Consider the following 14,320-nt stretch of genomic DNA (forward strand, 5'->3'; position numbering starts at 1 on the left):
TTTTTTAATAATAATAATAATTATTATTATAAACTGAAACTGAAAGTCTAAAACATGAGCCCGAAGATCGGCAAGGCTGTAAAATTGCCAAACCCACACCTGTCCATGCTTACACACACATAGAGACACATAATAAATGCAAATCATGTATGATGTATGTATGTATATTTATTGTTTAATTAATAATCCCATTATCAAACTACTAGTCTCTTCGTAATATCTCTTCTCTCAATTTTCATCCACCTGTAAGCATTCTGTCTTTCTCTATGTATTCTTCTTTCTTCATAATCTCTGTATATTCTGATTTTTGTGTGTGTGTATATGTATGTATGTCTCCAGGGTTACAGCTTTGATGCTCAAAATCAATCAATTCCCCTGAAAAGCTGCAGCAATTAGGAGAAGAAATCTTGGGTTTTCACCAAATTCACTGAATTATCTGCTGTTCATTCACTTGGCGTTTTTGCTTTTAGGGTTTCAATTTTTGTGGTAAAAAAAAAGAAAAAAAAATAGAAAAGAGAAAGAAGATGAAAAAAAATTAAATTGGTGTTGTAAAGTTTGAACCTTTAGCTATATTAGATTTGAAATTGTATTGTTCTTGCCAAGTTTGTATTTTTGACAGTAGTTTGATTTTGATTGTAATTGTTTGTGTTTAGTGATTCTGTGACTCTTGTGGGAAAAAAGATTGTAAATTTATATGGATGATTTTGTATTTTGATGAGTTTACGAGGCTCGTTTATTTGAAAAAGAATAGTATAAAAAAAAAATTAGTCTTTTTAAGTGTAAATGGCTTTGGCTGGATTTAACAATCAGAATCATGTTCAACACTTGGGAATCACTGAACCGATTTCCTTGGCTGGACCGACTGAGTATGATGTGATGAAGACCCGTGAACTTGAAAAGGTTTCTGTTTGATCAAATATTGAATAGGTTTTGTAGATTTTATGCTGTTACTAATTGTGATACACTAAAATATTGTGGTTGTCTAGTTTTTAGCTGATGCGGGATTGTATGAGAGTCATGAAGAATCGATTGCCCGGGAAGAAGTACTTGGGAGGCTTGACCAGGTTGAGTGTCAATTTAATTGTATTCAGGCTAACATCCTAGATGCCTTATGTACTTTATAACAATGTTAATTGTTTGCTAACTTGGATAGCTTGTCAAAATATGGGTAAAATCTATAAGTCGTGCAAAGGGGCTAAATGAGCAGCTGGTGCATGAAGCTAATGCAAAGATTTTCACTTTTGGTTCTTACCGTCTGGGGGTAAGACTCTCCTAAACTTGTTTTAGTGACATGTTACAAATAGCTAAAATTTAAAAATGAAAATGGGAAGAGAGAATCCTAATGCATTTATAAGCAATTATTGTACTACTCAGATCTCTGAGTTGCGATCTCTTGAACTTATGCTTTTCAGAATCTTGCATGTATGTCTGCTGAACATTTTCCCATAAGATAAGGACCACGCCACCAGGATTACACTCCCATGAACTATATGTTAAAGATAGTCAATGTGATACTTAAAAAGCTACATAAATATACCAAGGGGATGCTCTGCATTGACACTTTTTGGATTACTAGTAGAGTCAATGTTCTTCTTGATGCTTGTTAGTTTGCTGAAAATTAAGAAACTACATTGCATTGTTGCATGATTAAGAGCTCTTGGTCTAAAAGTAAAGCCAGAACTGTTTGGGTGGATGTTAATTTTTTAAATAATATCTATAAGTTTATATGCACAGGGACTTACTTAAAAAATAAATGATCTTTTTAAACTTAATATCTACAATCATTTCTGTATTCGTATTGTACTACTATTGAAATATTTATAAATTATATTCAGTGTCCTAGTATCAAGCTTCTGACCTTCCACTAAAAGGAAGATATTATGTTAAATTCTGTAGTTGCCAAAGTTATACTTTGTTCCTTGGAGTTGTTAATAAAATGAATTTTATACTTGGTGTGTTGTTAAAATTTGGGTCAGTCTTTTACTTAAATTGTATATAGGATACAAAATAATGTATATGTAAAATGCAATATTAAAGCTAGAGGTCTTGCATATATAAAATATTAAAATGCGATATTATACTTAGGTGCGCGCGCGCGCACACACATATAAAATATTTTAGCAATTTAGCTAACTTGTGGGTGAGTAAACTTTAGCTTTAATGTAGTGAATTCTACTTAAATTGGCTAAAGCTTTTATGGTGCTAAATTTCAACAAGTCTAGCAAGCTGAACGTTGTGTGTTTTGAGATTTTTATATCTGTTGTATCTGTGCATTTATGATTCCTTTTTCTTGTTTACCTTGTAATTGCTTCACGAGATGGTAGTACTCAGTTCCAAAGGAAGATTTTTGATAACGGGTATTGAGTTCATACATTGTGACTATGATAAGTTTTTAAACTTTAAACTAATTAATGTTGTATTAAGATGATCTACATCTGCTCTCTTTTAGCTACCAAAGTTTACTTGCTTATTTCTGTCATTTGTATTGTAAAATATACTTTTGGGATTCATTTTGTATCCTTTTAATCGTCAGGTACATGGACCTGGTGCAGATATAGATACACTTTGTGTGGGGCCTAGACATGCTGGACGGGATGTATGATTGGCACTAGCCTTGTAGTGAACTTTTTTCTTATTCAAGTATGCGTCGGAAATTAATATGTTTAGCAAACTGTTATCAGGATGATTTTTTTGGAGAGCTTCAAAGAATGCTTTCAGAGATACCTGAAGTAACAGAATTACACCCCATACCAGATGCTCATGTTCCGGTGCTGGGATTCAAGTTCAAAGGGGTTTCTATAGATCTTTTGTATGCTAGACTATCTCTTTGGGTCATCCCTGATGTAAGTGCTTGTTTGATTTCTGTTTCTTATGTCATTGCTGTTTGACAAATTTTGTTTACTTACTCCTGATTGATTAGTTTCTGCCCTATCAATCTGTTGACATCCATCACGAGTAAGATTCATACTTGCAAAATGCCCTTTGTCCACATTCTTTGTGAGTTCTTTTCATATGGTTTTATATTTATTGATCATAACAAAGTCAATATACTAAAAGCCCTTGTGCTACGGCTTTAAAAGGCAGTTCTATGACCAAATTGTTTGCATATTCACTGGCAATCACTCGTGCGTCTATCATCTATTAGAATCCTCTTAACTATTTGCCATTACTTCCGTGGTTCCCCCTCACACACACACAATTGCAACAATTGCAGGCAGTTGCATTAATTACAAGTAACAAAGGTTGCAGACCAAGTATTCCGGTTGTACAAATCACACTTATTTCTGACAATCTGTTATCATATTTTCTCCTCCCTTTTGTCGGGGTTCATCTTCCCGTAGTTCTCACCTTGCCACCATATCCTAAATCGCAAATATTCTCATAGATGGGACTGGATCAGGATAGATGTGTGCTTGTGGTATGCCTGTATCAAAGCTTCCTTCATGTTGATGGGAGCTGTAGAGCTGTATCAGTTCGTAATACTTACTAATGATTATTAATTCAGGGCTTAGAGCTCTAAAAAAGGTTCTTGTATCATTTGTCCTTAAAAGTTCTCATGACTTTGAGGGGGCGTTTGATTTATATTTAATGAGCCCGGTCAACGGGAATCAGAACCTCAAACCCATGTGTTGGTGTTTGGATTAGCCATTTTGTGGTATGGAGTGGGAACCCCATTCCCACTTGATGGGTAAATCTTTCCTTCCACACCCCTTGGGATACTCACTCCGATACCCTTTATTCCCATTCCCGATTCCAGATTCTCATTCCCATCTACCATCCAAAAGCCCCCTAAGACTTTCTAAACTGAAAGCAGGAAGGGGTTATTGTCAGAGTACAACTATTAGGGACTGTTTTTTATCAAAAAAAAAAACTATTAGGGACTGTTGCTCTAGGAAACTAAATTACGGTGCCTCATTTATGCAAATTATCAGACATGGGTTGATGGGAACATATTAAAGAAATTCCTTGAGGCTACAACTACGAGGCAATTTATTGTGTAACCTGACTGGAGGGTAGGATTTCGGAAAATAACAAATCATTCAACAGAAGGAACCAATTGTAGGTTTGTAAAGACTAGTGCTACCTAGACAGTTGACAGGATGAAAAATTGAACTTGTTTTCGGTTGGCTCTATTGGAAAGTTGTATGAGATTCTGGTAGAATCAAAATGGCTATTCTTGACATGGGAACATATTAAAGAAATTTTTTAAGGCTATAACTATGAGGCAATTTATTGTAACCTGACTCGAGGGTCCGATTTCTGAAAATAACAAATCATTCAACAGAAGGAACCAATTGTAGGTTGTAAAGATTAGAAATGCAAAGAATTAAGTACTACCTAGACTGTTGGACAGGATAAAAGTTTGACAAGTAGATTTCTGTGTCCAGTCAATAAATTGTGGGACCACACAGCTTGTTTGCCTCACAGTTAGTAAGAACACCTATTTGACTTGTATACATTAGTATGCTGGTTACCAAGTAACATACTGTTGAATAAGTTTAAAATCTTAAATTAAGAATTTGAGATAGATCCACCATTTCTATTTCTTATAAATTTATATGATACAGGATTTGGATATTTCACAAGACTCCATACTTCAGAATACGGACGATGCTACAGTCCGTAGTCTTAATGGTTGTAGAGTGACAGACCAAATCCTGCGGTTGGTGCCGAACATTCAGGTACATCTTATTGTCAACATCTAAATTTTGTTCCGATTAGTTGTTATGCAGGTTTCGCCTCCAATAACAGGGTAATCTTTTGTTTGGAATTTCTGTATTATTGTATAACTTTTAAACCTATATATTTCTTGCTTTGCAGAGCTTTCGAACAACACTTAGATGTATGAGATTCTGGGCAAAAAGACGTGGTGTTTATTCTAATGTATGGGGTTTCTTGTTTCCTGGCAAACTGTTATATTTTACCCCTTATCAATAATGTAGCTGTATTTCTTTCAATTGAATTATCAGGTTGCAGGTTTTTTAGGGGGCATAAACTGGGCACTGCTTGTTGCTCGAATATGTCAGCTATACCCCAATGCTTTACCCAATATGCTAGTTGCTCGTTTCTTTAGGGTATACACTCAGTGGCGTTGGCCAAATCCAGTCATGCTCTGTGCTAATGAAGAACGATCACTCGGGCTTCAAATATGGGATCCTAGAAGGAATCCCAAAGACAGGTTTCATTTGATGCCTATAATTACCCCAGCTTATCCCTGCATGAACTCAAGTTATAACGTGTCATCAAGTACTTTGCGGATTATGACAGAGGAGTTTCAAAGGGGATATGACATATGTGAGGTAAACCTGTTTTATTTCTATAAACCTATATATAGGGAAAAGATCACCATGAAACAAATTCTAATGTGTGCTTACGATATGCATCTAAAATAATTTATGCAAAACATAATTGGTATATGCAAAGCACATTTTGCTATATTATACATTTCCTTGGGGAAAACTTTGCAACTCTAGTTAAATATCGTTAAGCTGTTCATGCCTGGTATGTTGTTCATTAGTATTTGTTGAATCATTGGTGAATATTTAGTTCTAGGACTCTAGCTGATAAACTTTTGCACTTCTGAATATTGATCAGATGTGTCCGTTCTTTTGTATATAGATCTGGTGTATCAATTTTGACTGCAATTTAAGTGGCTGTTTTTAAAACTTAGTTTGTAGGTTTTCCAATTTTTTAAATGTTCTAAAACATGGTTTGTTTTGAAATCAGTTAAATTCCTGTATATATAAAAATATCAACATATGTTGAATGCTTTGTACTGGAATATTGGATGTAAAGCCTTTGTTCTTCTAAAAGAAGGTATCTCAAAACACCTAATATGAAGAGACCACCATACTTGTTTTTCTGTGTATAGAAATATTAGGCATTGCTTTTTTTTTTTTCCTCTCTTGCCAAAGAAATTACTATCTGTAAACACCTCGAAGTCGCATATTTTTTTGCCAACATTATCCTTGAGGTATGCTTATATCGCTTTTACGTGCAGGTTATGGAGGCTGACAGGACTGATTGGGATAAACTTTTTGAGCCTTACCCTTTTTTCGAATCATACAAGAATTATTTGCAGATTGATATCTGTGCAGTGAACGATGATGACCTTAGAAACTGGAAAGGATGGGTTGAATCTCGCCTTCGCCAACTTACATTAAAGGTGACAAATTATATATATATATATATACTTGTATATATATATATGTATGTGTGTGTTTGTGTGTGTCTACACACACACACACACTATGCGTGCGTGTATGTGTGTGTTCCATAATTTCCATTCCCTTTGATAATTCTTGGCGTCACCGACTTCTGTTTGTTCATATTATAGATTGAGAGACACACTTTCAACATGCTTCAGTGCCATCCACATCCAGGTGGGTTCTCAGACAAAACTAGACCTTTCCATTGTTCTTATTTCATGGGTCTGCAACGGAAACAAGGGGCTCCAGCTAATGAAGGGGAACAGTATGATATCAGAATGACTGTTGATGAATTTAAGCAATCGGTCGCTAATTACACAATGTGGAAACCAGGAATGGAGATACGCGTTACCCATGTGAGACGTAGAAATATACCAAATTTTGTATTTCCTGGTGGGGTCCGTCCTCGTCCAGTTAGATTGCCTGGAGAGAGGAGACGAGTTGCTTCTGAAGAGCAAATTCCTGGCAAGGTATGTGAAAATATGGTCTGTGGTGATATGTCTGATGGTTCGAGGAAAAGAATGCTGGAGGATGGTGATGATGTGACAGACGTGAGATCTGTAAAGTCATGTTCTAAAGATGTCAGTAATATAGATACAAATGAGTCAGGGGATACATGGAGTGAAATTAGCAAGAGTAGTGTCAATGAAGGATCAGAGAGGATTACGAATCTGCCTACATTATCTTCATGGAATGATGGGGCAGCTAATAAATCTCTAAATCCCATGGAACTGTCATCTGCAATGAATGGAGCAACAAGCTCTAGAGCAGGAGAGAAGCAGGAAATAGGAAATATGATTCCTGGTTTGCACCAACCCGTAGCAGAGCTTGAGGAGCTTGAAGGAGGCTTTCAGTATGAAGACCAGGCGAACATCCTTGGTAAGGTAGTAAGCAGAGGATGTGGTCAGTCCACAGAAAATGGAGCAGAAGTAGTTACTGTCATGACTAGCAACGGTGCTTGCGTAAACCCACATTTTCCATTCAATGGAAGCTTGGAAGAGCTTGAGGTCTTGTCTGATAATCCTTTTTGCTTAATGGTGCATTTCAATCAGTCGTCTTCTTCTTTTTTTTTTTTTGTCACAAATCAGTCTTCTTTGTATGCACTACAGTAGTACATATTTTGATTTCTATATACAATTTCACCCACCCACTCACACACGTCTAGGATGCATACAGGAGCTCTTCTAGTTTTGCTGTTGATTTTTTTCTGCGTATTAGCATATTTCTAGTTCCCTAATTTTTTATAGACTTTATAGTTATTCAAATGTTAATCTTGTACTAATGTATTATACATTTTGTTGTATTTAATGCTTTTGTTTATTTTGAAGAAGGCTACGGATGAGCTTTCAGTGCCATCTTCTACTGGCTTAAGTTCCATGTCTGCAGTACAGAGGAAGCCTGTAATCAGGTAGCAATCAAAAATTCAATATATAATCATGAAGATATATGTTTAACTAAAAATACTCATTTTGCTACGAAATTATAATATATTTTTGGTTTAACCGTGCAAAGTGCCGACATGAAAATCTTCAATAATACTTTGCAATATATATTTAGTTATAAATTTAGAATATTGTAATAAACTTTTGTATTTTTTCTCGGTTTCTGTATGTGATGATATGTAGAACTGATTAATAAATTACTGCCTAACCAAATATGAATCACAGGCTGAATCTGACTTCCATGGCCAAGGCAACTGGCACAAGCAATTGAGTGGCAAGGTCATTTCCATGTCCAGAGAGTCGATAAACTTGTGAGCAATGAGCAGTGTATTAAAGTGGACATTTTTATGTCCAGAGTGTTCGAGGATAAAGTACTGCGGAAAGCCTTGCGAACATTATGTGATAATGATGGCGCCATTGATAAACTGATCTTCGGTTAGCAGTGTAACAAGTTTTAGAAGTCCAGAATATTCACTCTCTTTCTTCATGTTGAGAATGCAAGTTAATAGCTTTTTTTTTTTCACTTGTTTTATTTGGACCAAAACTCCAAATAATAGGGAAAAACCTCCATTAACGTTGTGAATTTCAAGATGAACGTGAGAACCATGTAGCGATCATGATAAATACTCCCTCCGTCCCCTTTTACATGTCCATTTTGCTATTCGAGAATTCAAATTGACCAATTTTTGACTAAACATTACAAATTATCTACTCATCATTTCTAAAATCTGAAAGTTGCATATTAAAATAGATTAAATATACTTTTTAGTAATATAATTTTTATTATTATTCTCAATTATCTGATACATGTAAAGTTCAGTCAAAATATAGTCAATTTGACTGGTCAAAAGTCAAAATGGACATGTAAAAGGGGACGGAGGGAGTAAATATGAAAAAAATAAACAAAAGTTTCAAGACGATGATAGTTTTTCTCAAGTTATATGTTTATTTCCCATGTCTATATTATATTTTAATTACTCGAAAACCATTGGAGGGTGTGTTTATCTCCTGCCTCAACTACATTTTTTTTGCCAAAAAAAAAAAAACACTTAATTCTAGAAGCTAAAGTTAATATCTATATAATGTTAAATACTCCCTCCCCCCATTTTAGTTGTCACATTTCTATTTTTGTTGGTCAAATTAACTAAATTTTGACCAAAAATTATGAATCACTCTTTCATTATTCTAAAAAACTGAAAATTACATCTTAAAGTAGAGTAAAAGTATTTCTGATGATATATTTTTTTAATTTTATCAATTGATAAAATATTAATAAATTTCAGTCAAACTCTAATGACAACTAAAATGTGGGACGGAGGGGGTAGTAAACCGCTGTAGCACAATTGTTTAAAACAGAATGTCGTCCATTTTAGACTTTAGCACGAGTGCTCATTATAAATGGTACAAACGGCATGAATCAGCAGCAGCCTTAAAGAGGGTTATTTAATAATTACGAGTAAACAAAGTTTAATTAGTTAAAGCAAACACCCTTGGCCACATCCAAAGGACAATTACAAATTTACAGCATGTGACCCAAATGAGATGATTTTATATTTATAGAGTGGGTACGCCATTAGGGCATGGTTTGGATTCTTTCATGGCCGGTTCCTAGACGCATAAATTTGTATACTTTAAAACATATGCGGATTTTTGAAGCATATTCCGTATGTATATTAGGTTTTACTAATTTCAAAAAAACTGATCTTTACTTTAAATTGTTTTGGGAAAAGGCCTATTTTAATTAAAATTTTCATATTAGTCTTAACATAAATGTATTCCCACCATCCCAGCAGGTTCGTTACATTATTTTTGGCGGGTTTGTTATGTTTGGTACGCATTTTGAGGTTTTGATAAAATATAATTTCATAATATTTTTTTTTTCTGTATAAAAATTTGATTTTTAAATTTTTATTCAAAAAAAATAATTAAAAAAATATTGTCGAACCATACTTTAAAGAAGTCTCAAAATGCTTGCAAATAGTGAACGTAAACAACCTGCCGGGACAGAAGGAGTATTTTTCAATTAAAATTATAAATTAAAATATATGTGATAAAGAATAAATATTACTTCTTTTGTTTCTCTTATTTTTCTTTATAATTTCTTATATTACTTGTAACGTATTATAAAGTATATATAAAATATAATTTAATAAATTATTTTTAAAATATTCATTTTTTATAAATAATTATTTAAAAATAATTATAAAATAATTTATAACATTATATTTTATATATAATTCACCCGTAATGACACAAAATCATGTAATAAGGATTTTTAGATTTTAAAAAATATGTATGAGGAAATCATAAATCATGAAACACCAAGCTTACTGATCCATCACACTCCAGAAGCTCTGTGAAAATAAAATTTTAAAGGCACCATTTACACTGAAGATGCAGGAACTTTGTCCAGATTCTGATGTCAACATCCACTGATGATTTAACTCACTCCTGATCTTAAATATTCAGGGGTCCCCATAACAGACACAACATCACAATCAGATGTTGAGGTTATACACACGTTAGATACACAAATTGTACTCCATATTTAATTACCTCTTGTTGTCTTCCTTGATCCCTCCTATGAATATTAAAAGCCCAATCACCTATGGCATTTCTTCACATTTTTCTCTCTTCACCCAATCATAAAACTCCATCAACTACAGTTTCCAGCAAAAGGGTTCATCCATGTTGTCTCTTTCTTCAACCCCTTCTCATCTTTCCTCTTCTTTTCTCTCTTTTACCCTTCATTCCCCCAGCCCCAAGTCCTCAAATTTCAAGATTTTCAAGGTGCCCATCAGCTGTGGGGGCACAAAGATGACAACTTTGGTGACTAATACAAGTTTTGGGTTCAAGAATTTGATTGAGACATTCACAGTTAATGTTCAGAAGGCTGAGGGGAGGGAATTGAATGTGCCTCTGATTGCCCCTTTTACTATAGCTACATCCAGGCTTGAGAAAGTTGAGAATGTGGCTATTAGGATTGAGTTGAGTAATGGGTGTGTTGGGTGGGGTGAGGCTCCTATTCTTCCTTTTGTCACAGCTGAGGATCAGCCTTTGGCTTTGAAGAAGGCGGCGGAGGCTTGTGAGTTTTTGAAGAGGAGTCCTGGTATGACTTTGAGCTCAGTGTTGGGTGAGGTTGGTGGGATTCTTCATGGCCATCAATTTGCTTCTGTAAGTTGCATATACTTTTCATGTAATGCTAGGAATTTCTTTCAATATGATGTTTGATTGGTTTCTTGAGATGCCTAAGTCTAACTTTGTGTCATGAATAGTATTACAATGTTGTTCTTGATTGCTAGAGGATGCTGCATTGAGATTTTGGTTAAATGTGATAATATAAGGTTTTTTCTTTATACATTATTAGAGATGTAGGGGTAGGCTGACCTTACTTCAGGTAGGGTATGTGATTGCACACTAGTTTAAATCTGGTGCAAATTGATATGTACTTGAGCTTATAAATTTTTTGAGGGAATTGTATGTCGTCTTAGGTGAGAACTAAAGATTACTTTGAGTCAAAACAGCACAATTCTTACACATGTTTTACTTGGCTATTCAAAATAAGTCATAGAATCTGCACAAACATGTATATAACACATTACTCTCGCAGATTCTGCAGTCAATTGAGCTTTGATATAGAGTCCATAGAAGATGAAGGACCTAGGTCTGTGTCTGTGATAAAGACTGTTCCGAACTTAATTTATACAGCGAGTTTGCAATAGTTTCTATCCCCAGTTACTACTGATGTGGTATTGCAATAATCTATTAAAAAGGCTTATTGTGGAGTGTGGACTTTAGACTTGAACACTTTCCTTTGTTGCTCAATTCAATTCCTGAAATTAATGAGATGATGAGTTGTGTACTGTTAATGGAGGTGCCTACACTATTTGTATGATTATTTTTTCCTGTTGACGGAGTATTTAGTCCTTCCAAAAGCTAAAATTCATTTGCCTATTGTTGGACACCACACATAGAAACCCTAGACACATGTGCTCACGCTATTGATTTTTCTGAAAGGCAAGCAGGATTTCGTCGGGGTCCTTGCCCTGATCCTTGAACGCAGATTCCTCCGCTAGACCTTGAATACTTGACATTTTGTTACCAAGGGAAGAGGGATATCCGCTAGGTACAGTTCTAGGAATACCCTATGGATTGACGAGCAGCTCTCTTTACATTTATATCTTTACATAAATACGATAAATATATGTTAATAAATTTTGCGCTGTTTTTTGTGTTGGTACTATGGCTGTATGACAATAATTTGAGGTTCAATATTAAGTGGTTTCATAGTATTGGTGGCTTCGGAGTACTTGGTGGTAGCTATAATTTGATTTGGTCTATTTTGAGTTCTGCAGTTATTGAAATAAATGTTGCATTTTCTGTTGAAGGTCAGAGCGGGGGTCGAGATGGCCCTGATTGATGCAGTTGCTAATAGCATTGGCACACCTTTGTGGAGACTGTTCGGTGGAGTTTCAGATACAATAACCACTGATATTACAGTACGGTTATATTTAAGTTGTTTTAATAAGTTTTTCATTGTTTAATTCTTTACAGTTCTTAGATATGAATCTTTCTCTTGGATTTACTGAGCCACTAGCGTGGCTAAACATATGCAATATCAACATATATGCTCTCTAAAGTAGTATTATATGTCAAACAATATCATGTGTAGATTCCAATTGTTTCCTCTTCTGAAGCTGCTCAATTGGCTTCAAAGTATCGTAAACAAGGATTTAAAACCTTGAAGCTTAAGGTGGGTAAGAATTTGAATGGAGACATAGAAGTACTTCAAGCAATACGCACTGCGCACCCTGATTGCTTGTTCATCTTAGATGCTAATGAAGGTTACACCTCAACGGAAGCTATTCAAGTTCTTCAGACATTACATGGTCAAGCTCTTGTCTATGCGAATCTTTATCTTTTATGTTAGGATGATCATTTCTGATTTTTTTAACTAGTGAATTTCTCCTGATTGTTACTTCCTTGCAGAAATGAAGGTGACTCCAGTTCTGTTCGAGCAGCCAGTTCACAGGGATGACTGGGAAGGTCTTGGGCATGTTACTCGCATTGCAAAAGAAAAATATGGGGTATCCGTTGCCGCCGATGAAAGTTGTCGGGGTTTGGCTGATGTCAAGAAGATAATTAAAGAAAATCTAGCAGATGTCATTAATATCAAGCTTGCTAAAGTTGGAGTAATTGGGGCCCTTGAAATTATTGAGTTGGCAAGGGCATCGGGCTTGGATCTGATGATTGGTGGTATGGTTGAGACTAGACTCGCTATGGGTTTCGCTGGTCACCTTGCCGCAGGGCTCGGATGTTTCAAGTAAGCAGTGGCTAATAGTTGTTCAATTTCAATTTGGAAATGATATTTTTGCTCGTCATTTGATGGAATGTGCATCAAACAACTTCAACTGAATTTTAATCTTATTATTATTTTCATGAATCATCATATAAGTTGAAGTATTGACCTTAATGATATAAACCAGATTCATTGACCTAGATACCCCACTTCTGCTGTCAGAAGATCCAGTTTTTGAGGGCTATAAAGGTAATATTTTCTTTATTTAATATTTCTTCAGATGTTAAACATAATCTTGTAGTTTGACTTGGCTCTTTTAGCTTCAGATAAACTCATATAAGTAACTATTTAACATATTGTATTGCTAGTTTCTGGTCCTGTTTATAAGTTTACAAATGCCAGAGGCAGTGGCGGTTTTCTCCATTGGGACAACATTAGATGGTAAGTTTTTGTTTTGTCTTACACTTTTCTCTGTGTATTTGGCATATCACTGTCGCTTGAATCATACATTTCTGCATTCGTAAAAAAATAGTTTCCCTAGCTGGGTACCCTGATTCTTTCTCATTTAAATTCTAGTAAAATGACAATAAAATGCAGTATAAGTTGTTAATCTTTCTTTAATGTAGTGGAGTGTCATGAAGCATAACTATCGTTAGTTCCACGAAGCATAATTATCATTAGCGCTTTCTATCTTGTGCCGTTTTCTTATCAATTCATTTGAACTTGATTAAGTATTTATTAATTTTTGACATGATGTAATGTTGAGAAATTTAAATTTTTGTCATCAATATGTTCTACTTTTGTGATGTGATCTCCCTCTGAACTTCTATATCAATCTCAAGAAATTTTAAGTTGTAATCAATAATATGTTCTACTTTTGTAATGTGATCTCCCTTCGAACTTCTATATTTTATGTAGGTATTAGGCTCATTATTTTAGTGTAGACCATAGATATTTTATAGATATTTAATTCTTTTTATATATCACAAAGTGCTCAATTACTATATTTTCCTGCAGATGCTTAATTTTTGATAGCATGTGTTCGGTTGGACTGCTGCTTTATGAAGCTCTGTGAACAGTCCACCAGGCTGGAAGTCGCTAGAACAAAATAGTTATCCACGATTCACGAATTAAGCATTCTGAAGTAACTAGTCCCGGGAAATAAGTATGTGCAGGTGATCTATGTTGTTTTATTAATGTGCAAGCTCTTTCATGTGGCTACCACAATGTGAAGAATAGTTGGTAATTTCTTGAATTGCTAATTTGTGAAGGTGTTACAGTTGAAAAATGAACTAGCTTCTTTATCTGGATACATTTAAAGCCATGGTTGATATATCTTTCGGTTTGCGATTATAGACTATCTTAAGAAA

The 14,320-nt window shown here is 34.8% G+C and overlaps 2 protein-coding genes across 3 annotated transcripts; both read left to right on the top strand.

The window, feature by feature from the left end:
- The first annotated feature begins 106 nt into the window (after positions 1-106).
- On the top strand, positions 107-8,277 carry LOC108218951 (nuclear poly(A) polymerase 1). Of its 2 annotated transcripts, none has more exons than XM_017392139.2 (13): positions 107-245; positions 340-900; positions 987-1,064; positions 1,154-1,261; positions 2,534-2,596; positions 2,682-2,843; positions 4,569-4,682; positions 4,822-4,884; positions 4,971-5,300; positions 6,002-6,166; positions 6,338-7,216; positions 7,538-7,617; positions 7,877-8,277. In XM_017392139.2, the coding sequence occupies exons 2-13, from the start codon at positions 784-786 to the stop codon at positions 7,920-7,922; spliced, it is 2,205 nt and encodes a 734-aa protein (XP_017247628.1). In that variant the 5' UTR covers positions 107-245; positions 340-783; the 3' UTR covers positions 7,923-8,277. The 2 variants fall into 2 exon arrangements, with proteins under 2 accessions (XP_017247628.1, XP_017247629.1); XM_017392140.2 differs by having other exon boundaries at positions 7,541-7,617.
- Positions 8,278-10,272: 1,995 nt separating this feature from the next.
- LOC108216183 (L-Ala-D/L-amino acid epimerase) lies at positions 10,273-14,320 on the top strand. The gene is made up of 7 exons (XM_017388875.2): positions 10,273-10,825; positions 12,040-12,150; positions 12,324-12,540; positions 12,641-12,974; positions 13,138-13,199; positions 13,319-13,391; positions 13,968-14,320. Coding segments are annotated over exons 1-7 (1,284 nt in total). The 5' UTR covers positions 10,273-10,339; the 3' UTR covers positions 13,969-14,320.

This window comes from Daucus carota, chromosome 4 (genome assembly GCF_001625215.2).
Source record: "Daucus carota subsp. sativus chromosome 4, DH1 v3.0, whole genome shotgun sequence".
Classification (NCBI taxonomy): Eukaryota; Viridiplantae; Streptophyta; class Magnoliopsida; order Apiales; family Apiaceae; genus Daucus; species Daucus carota.

What these genes read in the sequence shown, in the direction of transcription:
- LOC108218951 (XM_017392139.2), top strand. Translation starts at nt 784, where the DNA reads ATGGCTTTGGCTGGATTTAACAATCAGAATCATGTTCAACACTTGGGA. An exon ending in CTCTTTGGGTCATCCCTGAT is followed by an intron (nt 2,844 to 4,568) that starts GTAAGTGCTTGT and finishes TATATGATACAG; the next exon opens with GATTTGGATATTTCACAAGA. An exon ending in CAGAGGAAGCCTGTAATCAG is followed by an intron (nt 7,618 to 7,876) that starts GTAGCAATCAAA and finishes TATGAATCACAG; the next exon opens with GCTGAATCTGACTTCCATGG.
- LOC108216183 (XM_017388875.2), top strand. Translation starts at nt 10,340, where the DNA reads ATGTTGTCTCTTTCTTCAACCCCTTCTCATCTTTCCTCTTCTTTTCTC. An exon ending in ATGGCCATCAATTTGCTTCT is followed by an intron (nt 10,826 to 12,039) that starts GTAAGTTGCATA and finishes TTTCTGTTGAAG; the next exon opens with GTCAGAGCGGGGGTCGAGAT. An exon ending in AGTTTTTGAGGGCTATAAAG is followed by an intron (nt 13,200 to 13,318) that starts GTAATATTTTCT and finishes TTGTATTGCTAG; the next exon opens with TTTCTGGTCCTGTTTATAAG.